Below are 21,719 nucleotides of genomic sequence, written 5' to 3' on the forward strand. Positions count from 1 at the left end.
CCCTTCGGGGCCCCCCCCCCCCCCCCCCTTTGGGGCACCAAAAAAGGCCCCCCCCCCCCCCCCCTTTTTTTTTTTTTTTTCCAGTCCCTCGGATGCTTTGCGGTACGACAGGCCGAGAGCCAGAAATAGAAAATCAAGGTCTTAGTGGGGGGGCCGGGGGGGGACTTTCGACTGCTTCGCACAGGAAATGTCATCGGGGTCTGGACAGGTGGTGGCGAGAAGCAGCACGGACGGGACGAGACAGCAGGAGGAAATGAGAAAGAAAAAGACCAGGGACCAAATGAGGTCAGAGGTGGAGGAGAAAGACAGATAAGAGAGGCGTCTGCATCCCCCCTACCTCCCCCCCACCCCCCGTACGCCTCAGCTCAGACTATTTCAGTGGGTTGAGGAACGCCGTCTGCGTCGGTCGCTGTATTTGGAAAGGAATGTGTGAGTGTGTGCACCTCGACACAGCTGAAACCCAGGCACCATGATCAGGCACATTTAGACGAACAACCGCAGCACAGATTTCCTCACCGGTTGTCACAGTTTCATACCAACATCACACAGTGGGAAAGAAATTATCCTTGGTGCTCTTCCAATTCTTCACTGCAAGCTCAAAAAAAAAAACAAAAAAAAACGCGACTCTTTTTTTCCTATAATAAACCCTCCGTACCTGAGCACTAACAAGAGGGCTCGACACTCTTCGGTGAGGAAGCTGCTACCAGGGGAAGAAGGTTCAAAGTTGCAAATAGCTGTTTAAATATGAAGAGAGAGGAAGCAAGGAAGTTATTTTAAAAAGCGAAACCATTTTCTGCAGGTTGAGACAAGTTCATTCAAGCTGCTAGAGCGAGCCAGACTTTCAGCAGATAAGTCTGAATAAGTTCCAGCAAGAATGATGCTTTTGTTTCATCCGTACGGCGTCTGCAAGGGAAAGTGCTACATTTTAAGATGTCGGCAGCCTTTAATCGTACTGCTGTTTTAGTAACTCTTCTCTCAAACAAACCGTCTGACCTGATGAAATCTGAGGAGTCTGAATGGGATAAAATCAACAGAAAAAAAAGTTTTACAGTAACCAAAGACTAGAAATCGATGATGACATAACTTGAAAGAAGTATGCATACTTGCTCTTGTTGAGTAAACCCAACAGATGGATAAACAGATGGACCAAAGGGCAGAGCGACGGACGGACAGAAAAAGAGTTTCAATGACTGATTAGGGAAAATTATCTGGAATTTTAAATATTTTTTTCCATACTTTGTTTTCATTTTCAATACTTATACAGAACTTGAGAATACCTAAACTCCATGCTTTTCCAGACTGTGTCGGAACCACGGAGAATCGTTCTATAAAGCCACAAGGTAAAAAGCTTTCCTGACAGAAACAGATGATGCAGCAACAAAAAAAAGGAAAATCTCTGTGTAAGAAATGAACACTACATTCAAAAGCTGCTGCGTAAAAGAAGACCAAAAAATGTTCCTAGCATGTTTCCAACAGAGTGTTGAAAAGCGACAAAGGAAACAGGAAAAACAAAACGCTACAAAGCATCACAGTGCTCACCTCCTCCCTCCTCTCCTCCGACGGGCCCTTGAGCTCCCGGGCCTGGTCATCTTTGGGGTTGAAAAGGTAGATGTAATCCGAGGAGTAGCTGACTAGCACCTCTTGACCGTCCCCGCTGTAGCAGAGAGACGTCACCCTGCACGACTTGTTGGACAGGTGGGAAGGTACGAAGCGCACACACATGCCCGTCGTTCCCCGGCCCATGTAGTTACCTTGGTTAGAAAGGAGGACTTATTGAAGACGAGACCATCAGTTTAATTAGTCCAAGTAATCAGATGTGAAATAGCTGCTTAGAGTTTGATTGTCTTCATTTTCCCCCACATGTATTACTCAACAAGCATAATTTATAATGCAGAGACAGACTGTATTATTCTGAAAACCACAGGAGAAGAGCAGTTTCGTCACTTAAAATCCAAATAAGCTGTAGCTTAACACACAGCAATACATTTGTACATCTTTGAAAAGCAGCAGTGGAGCCTACTGCACAACCAACAAGGATGCAGTAAGTGATTTCTGTATGGTAAGTCAACAACAAAACACTTATCGTTTCCAGCAGCCATTGTATAGCGCACGCAGCAGTAAAGCCAGCTGACCAAATATACTGGTGCTCCACTTGGGTTGCTAGGTGATGACCTGGGCTTTGCTGGGGTTGCTAGGTAACCATAAAATCTAACTTAACAATCGGGTTTTTTTTTTAAATGCCTCATTTTCCAGAGACCATAAAATATTAACTTACTGCCACAAAATGGCTGAGCGTTTCTGCGTTCAGAAACAGTCGAGACCCAAAATGGAAGCACAAACTGTGAACTTACATAATATGTTACCTTTAAATCTTTCTGAAATCAACATAAACAGAAAGAATCGAAGCAGGGACAGTTTACCTGTGGCTCTGGTTCCCAGCATGCGTCTGTCATAGATTCGCACCGAGCTGTCTGAGCAGCCCACAGCCAGGTAGTACGGCACCAGAGGTGAGATGGATATGGAGGTCGCCGCTCTTCGGCAGTTAATCAGAATGTCCTGCGATCAAAGCAAACGTGACAAGTTGAAGCTCAGAACGACATAAACTGGTAATCTGTTCAATAAAGCTTAAGATCCAAAATTAAAAAAAAAAACCAGGGAATTAAAAATATAAATACACATCTAGAGTCTCACTCCCTGCAGAGCCTGCTGCAGGCAGGAAGTGAGACTGGCTTGCAGGTACAGCAGAGGAATAAACCTACACTTAAATGCATTCACTTATAAGTTTTTGTAAGCATAGATGACCAGCTGATTTGTTTAAACTGGAACAAGATTTTATAAAACCGGAAGAGCGACCTTATAGAGCTTTAATGGAGCCACAAATACACATTTCTAAAAGTTAAAAAGTTAGACTAATTCACTTTTTTATAACTAAAGCAAAGAAATATGTGGATAAGGGCCGTTTTCTTTTATTTTTTTTTTTGGTAAAGCTGCACAACATATCAAAGCAGAGCATCAGTGTTTGCAAAATGTGTTATAAAGTAATTGTTGGTTAATATCATAAAAGTAAACATGCTTGCACAGACTAAACTGCAAATGCTACAATGAAATAATCAGCACGCTAATTTGTGCAAAGCATCACGATGAATAGATTTTTTAAAATGTGAAATTGTTCATTTTCCAAAATTTTAATCTCCAACGTACGAGAGCAGCTCTGCTTTCAGCTTATCCATATCGTCTCCAGACTGGGATAAATCTCAAAGTAAAGTATCTAAAAAAAATATCAAGGTTGGTAAATGTGATCGTTTCTACATTTCGGAGTCGTTTTTCTGGTAATATGGAACAAAACAAAAAAAAAAAACGTCAGGTAAACATGGCTGAACGTCTTTTGAAAGGCTGGACTTCACTACACAAGTCGAGCTAATCGAGCTAATGTGACGCTCGGTTGTTTGTCCTCCTTCAGATTAGTCACAGACGGATCTCCTCTCATAAGGAACAGCAGCAGGGTTAAGCAAGGCAACGACGACGCCACCTGGTAAAACTATTCAAGCAGTTTTAAGGTCACGGGTTCTGATCTGAAGAACGAAACATGAGACAGCAGCCACGCAAAGGCTTCTGCATCCCAGGCAGCCTGGATCGAAGTCAAGAAAACAGTTTGCCGAAGCGCTTCGGAAAGAAGCAACAGCGCCGCAAGGTTGACCTCCGACACTATGAGGACTTAGTAAACGCTCACTTATTTCTGTAACTTTCTACTGATGTCACTAGAACTAAAACCAGCCCAGTTTGTCGGCGTACATCTTTGCAGTCTTCTTTAGTGCAGCTGGTTTTTGTGCGAAGGTCAAACCACCGCACTGTGCCGTCCTCCCCACACGACAGGAATGTGTAGGGATCGTTTGGTACAGTCATAATCTGAGAGGAATAAAATAAACACAGTCAGAGAAGAGGTCATTAAGGTAATGCAGCATTTTATTATCGCTCAGCACCTCGTAAGCCGTGCCGTAGTGGCAGGTGAACTGACACTGCCGGTTGAACTCGGGACTCTTCTCGGTGTGGGTGTAGAAGATGATGCCGTCTCCGGAGCAGGAGATGATTTCCTGATCGTTTGTGTGAGGCATGAACTTGGCACTGAAGATGTTCGCTCGATGGCCGGAGCGGATCGACTTCTTCACCTGAAGATGGGGAAATAACAGTGGACAGTTATGGTGAATTTGTGGTACCTAAAGCTCCTGTTCAGCTTAAACTTTAATTTATTTTTTTTTTTTAGATACACACGCAGTGCTTAGTTGTTTCTAAATATTATTTTAGCAATGTTGAACTGTCTGCATGTTGCAGCCTTTTATTCAAAAAGAGACTGATGTTTACATATGCTGCACAGAGACTTCTTTGTCTGACTGTCTGACATTAAATCAGAGTAAATATTGTCTACTTTAGGGCATTTTGCTAAATAAGATGGAATCATCTAAACTTTTCTCAAATTCAGGAGCTTCTATCCTTTTCCTTAGCACAGTCACGTTCGACGAATTTGAATATTCACTCCGATGAGGCTCGTTTGTCACGTTAAAAGTGCATTTAAAAAATAACCGTTAAACAGGCACTAAACACGCTTTTCCACAGACCCACATTTCTGTATTAAAAATATTTTTTATTGGTCTAATATAATATCCTAATCTTAAATGTCATGTTTTCATTTGTTGTAAGAGGAAAGTCATCATGATTAGCAGAAATAACGACGATTACAGCTCGCCTCAGCACCAAACACAAACTATTGGAACGGTAAGGCGAAATATACCAGAAAATCTAACAGTTTTCTTTGTTTCTTCAGTGCAACATCATATTTTAGAATTTAAATATGTTTTCATATTCCTGTTGCAATAACCTGCTCATATAAACTGCATTTTATGAACTCCAACAGCAAAGTAAGTAAGTTGTGTGGAAAGTAGGGCGATGTGGGTTGTGCTGTGGTGGCGCAGGGGTTAAGCACAACCCACATATGGAGGCCTTTGTCCTTGATACAGCTGTCGCAGGTTCGATTCCCAGCCTTGGCGACCTTTGCTGCATGTCTTCCCCCTTCTCTCGTTACCCACTTTCCTGTCAATTAACTGTAGAATAAAGGCCGCTAGGGCCAAAAATATCTTTAAAAAAAAGTAGGGAGACGTAGCACATCCCTTTTCAAGGTTCAATTTGTCTCCGATTGTTTCCGTAACGGTGGAAAACTTCGCAGGTTACGACCAACCTTCTTGTTGTACGGGTTAGTGATGACCAGAAAGGTATCGTCTGACCCTGACAGGATGTATTCGCCTGTGTCGTTCCAGGATATTGTGTTGACCTGAGAGGAGATGAAGGAAGAAAGTGTTTAGAGGGCTGACAGAAAACCAATTGGGAAACTTCATGACCGCGCTCTGGCAAGACGAGACAACACCAAAAACTGTAGACAGAGACTAATAACATTTCTTTATCATCTTAAGGCTCTTTTTGTTTCTCGCTTGTTGTTTGAACCAAATAACCATCCGCACCCTTGTGTGGACAGCCACAAATATCAAATTTAAATTTTACAAATTGAATTTAGTTAGTATAAATATCCACAATGATCTTTAAATAAAAACATAACATGCAAGAAAACACAGCAGCGTCTCAAATCTGACAATTACATTTTTGTGTTTCACAAATGAACAAAAGAGAAGAAAATGTAAACATTTAACACGTCTACTGATTTTGCAGACTAAGCAAACGGATTTCAACGGGGATAGTGAAATATGTGGAAGAAAACACTTAAAATAAGTTATTTCCTCTCATCTATATGAAAATCAAAAGACCAACCGTATAAATGATGACACAGCCAAAAATGTTTACACACCCTCTAGTCCACTTTATTAGTCCAAAAGGAGATTTATTTTAAACTTAAAAAAAGATCATTTTAAGCCAAACAGGACAAAAAAAAATTTAAAAATTTAAAAAATCCGCCCTTTTAAATAAAAGAAAAGATAAAGTTCTACATCAAATTCAGCTTCTACATTTTCACTCAAATCCTAGATTTATGTTTGTGCTTTGCTCATATTTAGCTGAACATCAACAATAATTGAGCAGCGATTTACTCCCAGCAGCAGAAACAGAACAAAGCATCAAGCTCGGCTTGTTTTCTGTGTGTTTGTGGATCAATATTTCATTACGACCCGCAGCCTCGTTCGGCGCTCCGTCGTGACAGAGCGGCTCGCTGCAATCAGTCAGATCTCTCCGGGCTCGGAGCTGCGCTGCAAAACAAACCCACACCTCTGCAGCGGCCAACGCTTCAAACTCGCCAATGAGAAGAGATGAGCCGATTCCAGTGAAAAATCAAGGGTTTTGTTTATTACGATGCTTTTTTGTTTTTTATTTAAAAACACGCCATTGACTATTTTTTTATTGCCCGAGTGTTCACTGGGAATCTCCTGTAAATCAGTTTCTGTCGCTGATTATGAATTAAAATCACTTTGGATGTTTTCTTCCTGTTTTGTTGTGTTTGAGCGTCCTAAACCATCATCTGGTTTCCCATTTTCCAGTCCACAAATAATAAAAATAAAAATCCACCTCAAAGTGGAGGAGGAGCTGGTTTTAGCAGAAAAACGTGTTTTTTTTGTCAAAACTCTTAATGAAACCTATTTTTACACGTCATTTCTTTCTCCTTGTAGAGCTTTAATTGTCTGATATTTTCATTTCTCCATCAATTTCAAACACAGAGAGGACAAACACTGATTTCTTATTTTACCTGTAAATAGAATCATGTTGCTCGAGGCCAAAAGCACTAGAACATACGACACTTATCTTTATAAAAAGAGAAGAAAATCTGATAATGAAGCAACTCCTGCTAAAAAAGCTCACTGGAAGATGGCGCAGTTTATGGAAGTATCTTTTCTTTGCCAGTAATTAAAGCAGCTACCAAATATTCCTCTCATCCAATAGCTTCTGTTTATAGCAAAGCTGCATAGAGTCATTTTGTAAAAAAAAAAAAAAAAATTCCTAACTAACTTTTGTGTCACATTTCCGCGCCACATTTAAATGAATATTCCGGTGTTTCCTTGGAAAAAACTCAAATCTAAAGGAGAGAAAATCCCAGAGCACAAAAGCTTCATTTGGTCCCATTGCTGAATGCACATCGTCTCGCTCAGCATATGTTCTGACTCAACACATTTAAAGGAACAGCAACACCACAGATTGCGACTGCAGACACTCCTATATTTAGACAGACCCGATTTACCAAATAAAAAAGGCTGTGTAAGTAGTAATGTATACTACGCGCATCCATGACTTCAGTAATCCTGGGTGTTTGTGTGATAAATGACCAAACGAGAAGCAGATGGCGTGGTTAAAAGAGGGTTAGTGACTGGTTTGGCTTCATCTCTGCAATATTAAAGACTTGTGCATTTAATCAGATGGATTAACTGGAACCGTTAATCCATCTGATTAAATGTTTCAGTTAGTCAAAAAGAGAAACCTCTTTAAATAAAAACATATTAATTAACCTTTAAGCTGCATAAAAAAAACCCTATAATTATATTTTTTAATGTTTTTTTCTTGAATGTCTTTTTAATTAAATAATCCTCTAAAAATGCTGCATGTCGCACTGGAAGGTGAAACTCCCCTGGAGTCTAAACTCTGCTAGGAATTTTCCTTCCATAATCCTCCATATTCCTATAAAATGTGACCAGCCACACTGTCCCTGCAGAAGACAACCCACAGCATGATGCTGCCACCACCATGTTCGTAATGTAGTGTTAATTTCCACCCAGATGCAGTTCTTTGCATATAAGCCAAACGTTTCCCGGGCAACCAAAGAGCCATTTCTGCCCTCAGTCCAGCTGAATAAAAAAAGAATTAGAGTTGTGAACGTTGCCTCATCTTTTGTCAAAAGACAATCTGAAATATTTAAGTAAATATCTACAGTAGGAAATTTGTGGTTGTTTTTAGAGGATCGGCGTTTTGTTTTTAGGTTTTAAAACAAAGAAAAACATAAATCGCTTACAAAAGCACTTAGCACTGATGAGAACAAATATAACAAACATTACTGATGCCTGTGTCATTCTGTTGTGAAAATTTAATGCAGGACTTATTCCATGCAAAAAAAAAAAAAAAAACTAATAAAAACTGCTGAAATCTGCATTTGTTATATCTATCTATCTATATATATATTATCTATATTTTTCTGCATTGTTCCAGGCAAAATAAGAGCTACGTGTGGCACTGGAGCCAATCTGAAAAGAGGGATGAATGCAAACGCAGACCACAGCTTTTAGATTTCTTATAAAAAAAAAAATGACGGATGAAAATCATCCGTCATTCAGTATTTTGTATTAGACTATCAAATAATAAATACAAGGAAATTTGAGATGCAATGTGGAAAATTTCAAAGACTATGCTCACTTTTAAGACAACGTATATAACCTGACAATGCAAAGAACAAAAAAAAAAAAAAAAAAAGAAAGCTAAAGGCAAAAAACAACAAAAAAAGAAAAGTAAAAATAAATTTTAAAAAAGGTAGGCAGCTCTGTTGGGTCGTGCGAGTGTTGCTGCGGTGTTTTGGTCGGGCTGAAGTCCTGCCTGATGGCGTCACGAGACGCTGTGTGACTGATCCGTCAGCTTCAGGTTTCCTGCAGGCATCAACCACCTGACCTGCAGCCAGCACTCCGCTCGGGTTTACATACCGACCGAGGGGAAAAACAACATGCTGGGCGCTTTTCTTCAAGACAAAATAAACTCATAAAAACGGACTCAGAAACGCAGAACACTTACACAACCATCGTGGACGTTGAGAGTCGCTTCTAGTTTCAGCCTCTGGACAAATTCTCTCCTACCTGCAGAAAAGACAAAAACGCTTTTAAAACCTACTGGCATTCATTCGAGTCTGGAACACTTTGACACATTTAAGGTTTGCAATAAATCAGAGTAGAGTGCACTGGATTATTATTATTATTATTTGCAGAAATACTGCTGCTGCAGAACGAGAGCGAGAAAGCAGGAGGAGGACTCGCCGATCTCAGTTCTCGGTTTAAAAGCCGAGTTCTGTAAGGATCCGAGGAAGCCGCCACGTTCCCGAGACGTCGGCTTTGAACTTTGAGTTTAAGCTGCGAAATTCTGCGGCTGCCGTTTGCTCAGACGGAAAACTGGACCTGCATCGACGGGCTTAAAACTCAGGAATCCGGGCGACGTGGAGAGGCATGTCACATGTGAAGGTGCTGAAAAACGTTGCCATGTTGGAGACGCCAGAATGTCCAACGGCATTTATTATAATAAAAACCGACAAATTCTGAAATTCACACAAAAATATGTATTTGTTAATAATTTAAAGAAAAGGATTGTATTCTGAGTTAGTTGAGAGTAAAAAGTAAGTATTGTTCAAAATACTTATTGTTCCTCTAATTGCAAGAATGATATTATGATCAATAATTTTCCTCTTTTCTTTCTTTCTTTCTCCTTTGTTAACTGTTTTCTGTGAGCTTTAGCTTCTCAGCCAGTAAAAACTTACATCTGTCATTAAAGGGAAGTTGCCCTCTAGTACTACCAAAATTTGCTGGACGATAAATAAGTCCCTGAAGTTATTGAGATAAACAATAATATTGTTGTCATTTTCAAGTAGCATAATAGTAATAATGCAATAATAATGCAAGTATACATTCTCAAAGCTCAATAAACTTTAATTTTTGATAAACATTTAACACTGAAACTGGAAGACATTTTAAGTCTCTGTAAAAACAACTGCCCTTCGCAAAAGGACCTAGTCGAGACAAACGCACCAAAGGAAAAAAAAAATATCAATCATGCAAATGGGAATGATCAACCTCATTTTCATTTATCATGCGGTTAATTGATTTACTTCTTATTTCGACAGACTTAGAGAATCTCCAAACGCTGAAATTACTGTTGGGATTTTTACTTCTAATATTTTTTCCATCAACTGTTGGTCATATGAGATTAGCCATAAATATCAATACGTTTAGAAATACTGATAAATGCTACTACTGTGTGGCATTTAGTGACAGAATTGCACCATTTAATGTCATTGCTGTCCTGGAGAATTTTAATCTACTCTCTTGGTTTTTATTTTATTTAGTTTTTAAGAAAATTCGGTTTATTAACAACAGAGACATGTAGTCACAGACATGCAAGCAATTGTAAAAAAATAAAAAATAAAAAAATAAAAAATAGACTGAAATTGACTTTTGAATTCTTTTTATCAGGATTTTTATCATTATCACGATATACGCTATAAAATCCAGACATTTAAGTCTATATATTTTGGACATATACAGTGAGGCTGAATGGTTCTGGAAATTGCATCCAAAGATACTGCAAATTTAAGTTTTTTCCCCAGTCATTGGCGTAAAAAAAGAAAAATCTTTCCAACTTAGTAGAGGTGAAGAAAATGAGCAAATAAAGCTGCTCATAGAAGCATTTGTTATGAATTTACTCCCTTTCTTCTACTAAACAATCCATTTGGTTGAAATCACAATAGGACCAACTCAAATCCCACCGTATTTTCAGCTTCGCAGCTTATCTCCCCGCTTCACCTTCTGATGCGCCGTTCTTAACACTAAATATATCTGATAAGAGGTGTGACCCACGCATCCCTGCATGCGTCCTCGCGTGCACAGACCCGGCTCTGACTTTATCTCGGCTGGGCTAAATACGGCGCTGACTAAACCTCTGAGGCACCAGCTCCACCTCAACAGGCTCATATCTCCTCACACAGGCCTCCGACTGAACGGTTTGACACAACAAGCCCTGGAGATCGACTGCTTCTCCCAACGGCAGCCATCTTCACCGATTGGTTTATCTGCGCCGTTCAATACCAACCAAAGCACGAGCGCACAAGTGATGCAGTGACGGACTCAAAGAAACTAAAGCTGGAATTTCAATCAAGATTAACCGTGTTTAGCAGCTGACTTTGCATGTTTGAATCCTTCAAGTGGATATGATGGAGGAATACGAGTAAAGGCAAATTTCTAACGTTAGATTACCCAAAAGCTTAGCAGGTACGGCTTTAATTCAACGGCAGAAAAATTGTCTTTTCAAACCTTTTTTTTATTTTATTTTTTATTTTACGTGCACAAGAAGCTCTAGAAGAGTCAAAATAGAGATATTAATGAGGACTGATTCAACATGCAGCACAGAGAAAATGCCAAAAACTGTTAAACTTCCAATACAGGCAGACAGAAATGGAAATCTATTATGTTATCTCCTGTTTATTTTCCCACTTTAAAATTCTTTTAAAATGCAGAAGAAACACAACAAATGGTTACATTTTAAATAATTTTAGACTGCAGATTAAAACAGTTTGACATTTTCTTTAACATAGGAATTGGCTATTCTAAAACTTTTATCAAAATCTAATAAAGCAATCGCACATCAGGTTACAGAAGCATAAAGTTTCAGTCTTTCTGGAAGTCTGGAAGTTTTTCCTGTCTGCATCCTGAATCAAATTAAACAATGTTCTATAAGATTCGTTTCACTAATGTAATCTGCCTGCTCCGGTTTCCAGTACTTTCCGATACCATTACTGTATAACTTTCCAAATGACAGTTTAAACAATCTTGAAGACACATTTACTACCTTAGATTTACCATTAAATTAATTTTATTATTCTCCTTTTTAACAAAACCTAAAAATGGAAATAGATAAGCTGGTTGCTTTATGCTTTGTATATACTTTAACTGAAAAATACATATAATACATGTATTTTAACAATTGTTTAACTAATTTTATTTTTGCTTTACTTTGAACCTTTAAATATTTCCCAGTTCTGCAAAAGTTGCATTTTTGAATGTCTGTGATATCATTTATATTCTTCTCTTGCCCTGCTCCTTGTTGTAAATTAAAGGATTTAAATTAGTTATTTTTCTTTTTAGCCGTCAGGAGAACTGAGTAAGGCTGCCCTTCCCCCACCTGTTGCTACAGAAAGAATTTTTAAGATTTTAATTGCTATTTAGAGAGAGAAAAAAAGTATTTTTGAAAAATTCATGAAATATTCTCATTATTCTAGTGTAGATTTGGCAAAACAAGCCCAGATTTTTATACTGGTTCTGGATGTTATAGTTGTTTTGCTATTTGTAAGATATGTTTAATATTTGAAGGAGATCTGTAAAGGCAATTATACATCAAAACTGCTTAACACACAAACTACATTTTTATGTCATTTTTAATCAACAAATTAAAATGTTTCTACAAATCGTTTTCCACATAACTGGCGATACATTTCTGACACTAAACAAGTTTAAGTTTTGTTAAAACACAAGGACAACTAATTTTCATAATGAAGTCCAACATTTGAGTGCTGAAATGCTCCAGAGATCTGACATAGATGTTTATGTCTCAAGTAGTTAATTGATCCGTGATCATGAAACTAGATCATCCGAGAGTACTATGTGACAGGCAACCAATCTGTTGCCTGGCACATAGACATTGTGTTATGGATTAAATATATACTGTAATCTGAAGTGCTAAATGATCTGGAAATCAGAAAACATCCAGCTTTAACCTCAATAAAGTGGGTAAATTGTTTGGTTAGATAGCAGAATAAGATCCCGGTTAATAAACGGCTTAATTTGATTTGAGGAGCAGCAAAACTCTACAGCTTCCGATTCAGCTAAAAACAAACAAATCAACACACGTCCTGTCACATATGTCAGCGTTAGCATAGCGACTTGGTGTTTTTCTTACCTAAATAGCTGGTTCTGATGGAGTTAGGCTCCCCGTATCCAATCAGACGTTTATTAACATCCCAAACCAGGTTCCCAGTGCAGGACATTGCGACCAAGTGGGTTTGTTTTTAGCTGACAATAACATCTAAACTAAGCTAACCCTTCCTCGGACGGCGTCGCCTTTTGTCGGATTTCCATCCACTTCGGTCCCTTTCTGTCGGGACGGTGCTAGCTGGATGTGGCGCTCAGCATCGCCGTGGAGGGAAAGTCGCCCCAGTCCGATCCCCGCCGTCAGTCCCTCAGAGTCCACACGGTCCGTGTCTCTGCTCTACGGAATCCAAACTCTCTGTCTTTCTAGCCTAGCCTGGTTTATTTCTTTCTGCGGGTAGCGGTCAGCTGGATCAAAACAACGCGAGAAAGTCCGTGCTTTTGACAAAGAAGGCAGGTGCGTTCGTTCTCATACGCCTGGAAGAAATGGCTGTCGGAGTCTTTGTAAATACAATATCAGAATCAACTACATTGGTCAAGATTGTGTAAAATTTTTTTAATGACGCTCACAGGGTAAAGCTATTATTATTATTATTATTATTATTATTATTATTATTATTATTATTATTATTATTATTAGTTCTTCCTTCCTTGTATACTAACTGGGCTATGTTATTCATATTCTGTATTCTTACTTGAATCATTCACATTTGGATATTATGGATATTTTTCTTTTTGAATGAAAATTAAAGACATGGAAATAATGTTCTATTACCACCAAATAATTCAAATACAAGTTCAGTTTCATCTTAAAAATAATGTAATAAGAATGGAAGAATCATTTGAATATTTTTAGAAATTCTAAATGTACTTTACTGACACACTTTTGAACACCTTCTTAATTCTGCACTGTCTTAATTCATAATTTTAAAAAGTCCACGCCACTGCTAAGTTGTTTGTTTTTGATATTTTTATTTTCATATTTACAGATGAATACATACAACTTGAGCTGCTCCAGATTTCCTCATTTTACAATAAAAGATATTTTACAATATATATTTTTTCCAAAATCCAAATTCTAAGTGTAATGTGTATTTGTGTTAAGACAGTTTACTCTGATCACCCTAAATAAAATTCAGTTCAACAGAAAGATACATTTTCACGCAGTGGGAAATATAGTTCAACTGTGCGCAGTAATCTCAAAATACAATATACAGAAGCATTATAGGACATGGAACAAATGTAAATAGCATTAATCAGAAAATCAGCGTGGAAATCTATTGAAACTGAAGAGGAGAAGCAGAGATCCTCAGCTGACCCAACAAAATCTGCTCACAGTGCAGAAATGTGAGTCTATGAAGGAGAAGAAACGAAAAGCTTGCATCTTCTTGAATAAATCGTCACAGTAAGCACATGATAACTTTTTATTGATAGGATCCTGTTTGTGTCTTGCTGCTTTAATTGCAGTGAAATTTAGCTCTAAAGTTTTGAATTTGGCGGCTGATTATATAAATATACCAAAGCAAACCCTTTAAGATTTTTATTTATGAAAAAATAATGGAAAAATATGCATACTTTACCTTCTACTTGAAAAAAAAGTAGTACTTTGTGTTTTCTATCACACAAAATGAAGACAAATGCACATAGGTTTAGGGTGTTATGTAGCAAAAAATGAAAAAGTTCAAGAAATAAGAAAATTGTTGGGCGCTGTAATTCTTTTGATGAGTTTATGTTTCCGCCTTTCTGGTACATTATGGAAACAAAAACAAACAACCTCGATAGTAAACCAATTATCGCAGAGCTGTCACCGTCTGGACCAATGAGAACCGTGCAGCTGTGTAACCCCGCCCATCACGCGGAAGGCTGAGTCGAACAGAAAGTCACCTCTTCTTGTCGGTCAGGGGGAAGCTACTGACAGCTAACAGCAGCGGCTTCTACCGGGGAAAGGTCGACAGTAGGACAGTAGCATCCTCCTCTAACCTTAAACTTCCCAGCATCCTATTTAAACTGCATTAAATAACGTCTAGCAACAGTTCTGTGGCTGGTAAACGCAGATAAACAACAATCTAACAGTTTTTAGGAAGCTAGCTTCTGGAGTCGGAACAACCCGGATCATGGCTGCGCTCAGAGCGTCCTACCACAGGATTCTGGACCGGATCGAGCACATCCTGCCCGCCAAACTGAGACCTCTCTACAACCACCCGGCAGGTAAAGTACTGCTCAGCCTCTTGGTGATACTGGCGAGGTGTTGCTGGTGGTCCAGCTTTGGTAGTGGTGTTGTTTATGAATGGGGAGCGCATCCTGAAGAGAAAATGAGAGCAGCTGCCGTCTAATCTGTGCTCCGCAATTTTACGAAAAGTCGTTGTTTTATGTAGTAATCTCACTCTTGGATAACTTTACTCCAACCAGATATAATCTTCTTAGATTGTTAAGAGTTTATAGGGCAAGTGTCTGCACTATAGTTTATGCTTTCTGGTTTGACAACAATCGGTTCATTCAAGCTTTCGGCCACTTCTCATCAGACCCACCTGTCAAGTTTCTGTGTGTTGTCTTTTGTCTTGGAAAGCAAACACAGATAGTTATTGATTTCTGCAGCAAAAATAACATTTCCATGAGCAAATATAGGTTTTTTTAGTCTGGCAAAGAACTTTGAATGTAAGTGTTCAGCTCTTTTAAATTTCTGTTTGTAATCATTTCTTGTTTTGAGGAGGTAAAAGGGCAAAATTAAAAAGTTTTCAAAGTAAACGTATGTCTAAGCCTTAAAACTTGTTAGGCTGCATAGTTACTGCAGAATATGGAGGTCAAAACTGATTCAACGCAAAAAATGTAAAAACAAAAGAAAAAAAACAAGTTAATTTGTTCCCAATATGTGTATTTGGTTTATAATTTATGTCCTGTTATTGTATTATAATATTCTGGGTGGCGTTTTTATGTCTCATTATGATCACAAATGTTCAGCAAGACACATTTCTAAGGCAAATTTAATCAGGGCTGAATATTGCCCAATATTTAGATTAAAAAATTATTATTTTAAAGGCCTAATTTTTACTTCTGGTCTTGACTTCATGGAGGATTGCTCATTAAATGGACTAAGAGGTTAAAATCTCACCTTTCATTATATCTTTATATGTTGCCTGCTCAGTGTCTATCAATACGGGAAGAATAATTATAGTACAAACACCAGCCAACATGACTTTTCCAAAACAAAGCAACAGCACCGATTTAAAATTTGCCTAACTTCTTAGTCCTACATGTGTAGCTAATGTTTAGTAACTCGGAGTTTGATTTTAAGCTCAGTGAAAGAAGCTTGAGGTGAAACTGAGGTCACTGTTTTTTTTTATTTTTTATGTTATTATTATTCAAGGACAACTTTCCTACCTGGTATTGAGGGCGGCGACAAAAGCCACCTCCCTCCAACATGATTTGCAGTGACAGACGTCCCACTTTTTAGTTTGGCTCGCCACGTTTGAGAGGAGTACTGACTCCAGACCCGCAGCTTTTATGACCAGGGTTGAGGCTTTACACAGCTTTATTGCGTGTCATTCCTGTTTCTTGGGGAGTAAAACTCTCTGTGTTGTTTGATCTGTTTTGACACGTCAAACTCCAGAAGGAGCGAAAGAATACTTTCAGTTATTGTCCAATTTAACATTCCTAACCTTCAATGATTTGTGTTGCTGCAGTTACAGCTGTCCTGATGAAATACAGATTGCATCAGACATTTTCAGGGCTTTTTTTTTTTTTTCAGACTGCAAAGGTATTGCCATAAAAACAAACAAATTAAATTCCTTAACTTGTTTAAAGCTGTTGGTATCTATCTGAGTGACTCTGTTTATGGAGTAAAAATGCATAATATTGTTTAAAAAGAAAAAAAAGAAGGGAAAAAAGTATTGGATTCATCAGCAGGTCAGTTTAAAAAAACATGTTTTCTTTTATTGACTGTTAAATAAACTAATTAAACATCATTCTCAAACAGCATATTCTTTGATATACTTAGTTTTGAGTTTATTTAAAATAAACCTTTATTTTCTTTTGCATTTAAAACTATTTTGCCTTTCGAGAAAGATTGATCATCTTATTGCTGTGCGTCAGGTAAAAGTTTAAAAACATTTTTTATGTAAATCTATTATATTGCATTTATATAATCTTTGCGAGTTCTGTGTTTTTAGCTCGGTAAGTAAAATTGCATTAGTTTAGCACAAACTCCCTCCATATTGTTTCTTCTCATTTGCCATTAAAACAAAAATAAATTAGAACTAATGTGGTCAAACATAAAAACAACAAACATTCCTACTGCTGCTAAAATAATCTTAACATATTGTTACATTCAAAGTAATGTAATCTGGAGCATTTTTATTTTGATATATAGACTTGCTAGTAATATCGAATAAACACCTTATGAAATTTATATTAGTTTTTAAGAAAATGTGCTTAATTATACATAATATTATAATTTTAAATATAGCAAGCAGGTTAATTTGCAGAGATTTTTGCTCTAGCAGGCAGTTGGGTTCCAGTTTTCCCACTGTGGTTTTAAAGCAGTGGTAGTTGGTGCACCTTTCATTTCCACACATCAGTGAAAAGATTTTCAAATCACCCAATTTGTCTTTCTCGCATTTGTATTGGAAGGAGTGGTGGGCCTTTCTCGTCCAGCTGATCAGTAGCACGAAGCAGCAGATTGGGGAGGGGCGAGGCGATGCTACTTTATGCCCTCCTGGTTTGTCATGTCATGAAAGTGACTTTCAGGTTTCTGAAGGGAAGGTTTCCTGATTTTGATTAGCCAGCTTATGCATCTTAGAACAAGTTAATTGTTTGACAGGAACTGGAAGCTAAACAGAGTAGCCTCAACGTGAATCGCCACATCTCACGGTTTCCCTCTCACTGTGTCTCTCCAGGTCCAAGAACAGTTTTTTTCTGGGCCCCGGTGTTTAAATGGGTAAGTGCACTTTCACACACATCCACCTGCGAACTTAAACAGAGGTCGTTCACGACCTCTGTTGGCTTTTGACAGCTTAAAACAAAGTTTAGTGTACGTAACCCTTGTCTGGTTGCCAGTTCGGTACGTGAACGTTGTGTACCCGAGAGATTTTTTCAGGGGTCAAAGTCAGAACTGAAAAAACGCTGACCGACTGGTGTAAATGCTTTGGATGAAAGAAAATCTCTTCTTTTTTCTTCTTCTTTTTCAGGGCCTGGTCATGGCTGGTTTGGCTGATATGGCCCGACCAGCAGACAAACTCAGCACCTCCCAGTCTGCAGTGCTGACAGCCACAGGTGGGTTTAAGTTGAATTTGTCTTATTGGATCATTTTAAAGCATATAAATAACTTAGAAACATTGTTTGGTTGAGGTAAGGTCTGGTTTGGTCTTTCTCAACAAACCTCGTGGATCAAACTGCTTGCTAACATTCTCTCAGAGATACTTTGATTAAAATGTGCTTAAGGTTACCCGTTGCATCTTCGTTTGCTTTAACAAATCTTATCTATCAGCCTTTTTTTTTTTTGCCAAAATATTGACTCTGTTCTGGTTTGTCGTCACTGTGGACAAACATCCCTCCTGTGGTCCTCCCTCAGGGCTCATCTGGTCCAGATACTCGCTGGTTATCATCCCGAAGAACTGGAACCTTTTCGCTGTGAACTTCTTCGTGGGCAGCGCAGGAGCGTCCCAGCTCTACAGGATCTGGAAGTGGGTTTGCGTTTTTGTAAATTCACAACCAAACATTCAATTGAAAGGGATTCATCAAGCAAAGATAGTCCAGTTTACTCACCTTTTACTGATAATCTTTAGAAATATATGGCTGGTTTCTTTTATTGTGGCATCCAACGTGAAACAGCAGTAAGTTAATTTCTGACCTTCCACTCTGGAGGTGTTGTATGTTTATCAAGGGTATTTTTGAGCAATTCGTGAAATGACTGAACTTCCGTCAAGAGAATCGCCTCTCCCTGCGATTTTACCTCAGATTTAGGATGATGAACTGAGCATCATCACTCAAATGCTTTCCAATCTCTAAAATGAATAAATACATAAAAACCAAACCAGTGTCAAATCGTGATCAGAAATGTAAGAAAAAAGATTTTAAATCTTGTTGAACGACATAAAATTTGAAATACCTAAATATTAAAGACCTGGCTGCTCGCCACACATTTATGTGCAGCAACATTAGTTTTAACCAAAGAGTAAGGCTAATTCAAGCAAACAGGCATAACATTATGACCGCCTGTCTGCAGCCGAGTCAGTTCCACTTCTGTGACCGATGGACTCCTCTGGGCCCCTGAGGGCGTTCTGTGTTGTCAGCAGCAGATCCTGTGAGACCCGTGGATCAGGCTCCTTAGCCCTGGTTCACATGTGTCAAACTCGAGGCCTGTGGGCCAAATCTGGTCCGCCACAGCTTTTTATGTGGCTCTCTAGATTCTAAACTAAACAATAAGTGTGCTTAAATATTATGTTGCCAATCAAATCAATGCAGTTTTTATCTGTTTATTGCCAAATTATATCAATCAGTCCCTCCAGTTTCTTGAGAATTATCGTGGAAATTCACGAAAATCATCAAATTGCGCTAACATTTGGGAGTTTATTGCAGGTTTTTCTCAGAAATTGTCAAAAACTGTCTGTCTTGGTCTAAACAGCTGCCTCGGCCTTAATTCATGTCATATTATAGTCCATGATCTGTACAGGGAGTAATAAAAAGCCGCATTTACCGTCATAAATAAGTGCAATTATTGCAAATATTTTCAAATTAGCACCACAAACACTTTGATTTTTATTGCAAAAACTCACAAAAAGAATCACAAAATCCTGGAGGAACTGAAAAGATGTTCAATAATATTTAATTTAAAGAATTCATGGATATTTTAACTAATACATTCTTATTAATACCTTCTGGCTCAACCGGCCCTTTAAGAGCATTCATGATCTGGATTTCGCCCAAAATGAAAATGAGTTTGACACCGTTGTCCTAGATGAACCAGTTTTGTTCTGAGTATCAGGAATGTTCTGAGGAACTCAGTATTTAGTGTACACACTGCCTTCATAGAGAAAGTAAATGGTGTGTAACAGGTTGTACACGAGAATCCAGATAAGAGGAGGAACCAAGGATCACCAGCAGAATACTGAATAAACCTCTGATGTTAACATCCCTGTTGTTTGTTCTTTAGGTGGCGAACAAGGCCCACATCTACTGGGACTTCGTGTTTTAACTTTAACTGTAAAATTGAGTCTTTTCAACTCCATTTTAATTAATATAACGTGGCTCGGTATTTATTTGGGAATGTTCTTTGAATTTGGCTTGAATAAAAAAAATATTTTATTGCTCAGTTTGACTGGTCAAAAGGCTGCATCCACTAAAACGTTGCACATTTTGGACTGTAGGTGGTGCCAATGCTTTTACTAAAGTGATTTTATCTTTACAGCGATTCATGTTTTTAGCAGTAAAATCAAGTTTAGCATAATCCAGGTGGCAGACAACAAAAAATGAGCACATAGAAAGCTACAAGCAACAAAAGTGTTCAGTGTCGATGTTTTCTAATACCTTTTTCTCCTCGTGTTTGCAGCTACAAGCAGGAGCTGAAGGCTAAAGAAGCCGAGTCGTGAGGAAGTTCTCGCTGCGATGCTGCTGACGCAAAGGGACACTTTTATATCATCTCTGCACCATCCTATGCTGTCCCCATAACATCCATGCCATAACCACATTAAGCCTGTTGTCCCTGAAGGAAATACGCTTTTCCCCAAGTTTCACGTTTCCTCAGGGTGTTTATAAAATTGTTCTTTTTTCCAACTCATCAATACACGGTCAAGAACCGTGGTCATCAACGCACAAGTACCGCTTATTCATCAAGTTTTCTGATTGTACAGTGTCTGAATTAAAACGCGTCATGCTTTGCATCGTGTGCACTAGTCGGGGAAATTTTGCGTCATTTGCCAACTGACGCCTGTCAGATGTAGCAATCGGTACCTCAAGCAAACTTCCCAGAATGCACCCGACTGTTGGATCTGTGCTGAATGTCACCATAAATTTAAGAAGGATTTATCTTTTCATTCACATATTTATAATTTCATTGGTGTCTGTTCCTCAGCAGTCATTAAACCTTTGATTGCAATGGAAAGGATTCCTTCCATTTTAATAATCCATTCAAGAACAAACCCTGATTTATATTTCTTTATTTTGACAGAAGTGTGAGAAGTTATTCAACGTGTGCGTGCAGCTTTGCGAGTCGACGAGCAAACACTGATACAGACTGTAACAGCTCTTTTTAGATTTCCTCGTAAAATACTTGATCTGGGAAAATGTTTTTTTTTTTTTTTTTCCAATAATTGACACAATCGAACTGTATTTATGAAGTAACTCCCTAATTTAGTAATAATTTGTGCAATTAATCTGCTGACTGTTCAGACATTTAAGGGATGGTCATAAAATGTTTGAAATATGTTGTAATGGCTATGTATTAATAAATCAGACTAATACAGCCTGGTCACCCAAGTATTGACGATTAACTCTGGATATATATTTTACCCAGAGTGCAAATACAGATGAATCAAGATTTGCATATAATGTCTAAATAAACATTTTTCCCCTATTGACATTAAATCAGACCAAACATGAGAATGTTGACCATCTTCAAACTCGTAAGTTTGTTCACATGCACTAAGGTTACTATCCCTTTAAATTACTTTTGGGAAGCAAAGATGATCATTTCATAGCTTTGTGAATCCACATTTAATTTGGAGGCACACTTAAGACACAACCTCACACTGCTTTTTTTGTGACATCATGGAAAATAAATCAAATCAGAAACCAGCCAAAATAGAGACTTAACATTTGAACATCTGGCTAATATTGGTGCAAGTGCCGAGCTCATCAGATCAATTACACTAGAGTATAATCAGTTTGGAAACGTCCATTGATCCCGTTTAGGAAAGATGATGTCTCAAACAATGTGGACATTAAAAAAACAAGTGGGGAGTTCAACAGGATTCATATTTCATCTCAAGCTGCAGCCTAATGAACCGAGGATGAATATTTATGAGTAAGGAAACAAAATGAACCATGTCAGAGGTTTACCTTCATCTCAATGTT

The 21,719-nt window shown here is 38.2% G+C and overlaps 2 protein-coding genes across 5 annotated transcripts in view; one reads left to right on the forward strand and one right to left on the reverse strand.

The window, feature by feature from the left end:
• dcaf6 (ddb1 and cul4 associated factor 6) overlaps positions 1-13,084 on the reverse strand; it is a 38,774-nt gene extending 25,690 nt beyond the window's left edge. For 3 of the 4 annotated variants that reach the window (XM_015045487.1, XM_015045485.1, XM_015045484.1), the window contains exons 1-7: positions 12,685-13,084; positions 8,761-8,822; positions 5,231-5,323; positions 3,981-4,166; positions 3,793-3,906; positions 2,421-2,556; positions 1,540-1,751 (exon numbers count right to left, since the gene is read on the reverse strand). In XM_015045487.1, the coding sequence (XP_014900973.1) occupies positions 1,540-1,751; positions 2,421-2,556; positions 3,793-3,906; positions 3,981-4,166; positions 5,231-5,323; positions 8,761-8,822; positions 12,685-12,772 (891 nt within the window). In that variant the 5' untranslated portion in view covers positions 12,773-13,084. The remainder of the gene's footprint in view (positions 1-1,539; positions 1,752-2,420; positions 2,557-3,792; positions 3,907-3,980; positions 4,167-5,230; positions 5,324-8,760; positions 8,823-12,684) is intronic. The other variant, XM_015045486.1, reaches the window with a different exon arrangement.
• A 1,429-nt stretch (positions 13,085-14,513) lies between these two features.
• mpc2b (mitochondrial pyruvate carrier 2b) lies at positions 14,514-21,119 on the forward strand. The gene is made up of 5 exons (XM_015045496.1): positions 14,514-14,861; positions 17,546-17,586; positions 17,837-17,921; positions 18,220-18,331; positions 20,197-21,119. The coding sequence occupies exons 1-5, from the start codon at positions 14,768-14,770 to the stop codon at positions 20,234-20,236; spliced, it is 372 nt and encodes a 123-aa protein (XP_014900982.1). The 5' UTR covers positions 14,514-14,767; the 3' UTR covers positions 20,237-21,119.
• Positions 21,120-21,719: the final 600 nt, after the last annotated feature.

The sequence above is a fragment of the Poecilia latipinna genome, unplaced genomic scaffold, assembly GCF_001443285.1.
Source record: "Poecilia latipinna isolate Pla-1442-1.1 unplaced genomic scaffold, P_latipinna-1.0 Scaffold730, whole genome shotgun sequence".
In the NCBI taxonomy this organism is placed as follows: Eukaryota; Metazoa; Chordata; class Actinopteri; order Cyprinodontiformes; family Poeciliidae; genus Poecilia; species Poecilia latipinna.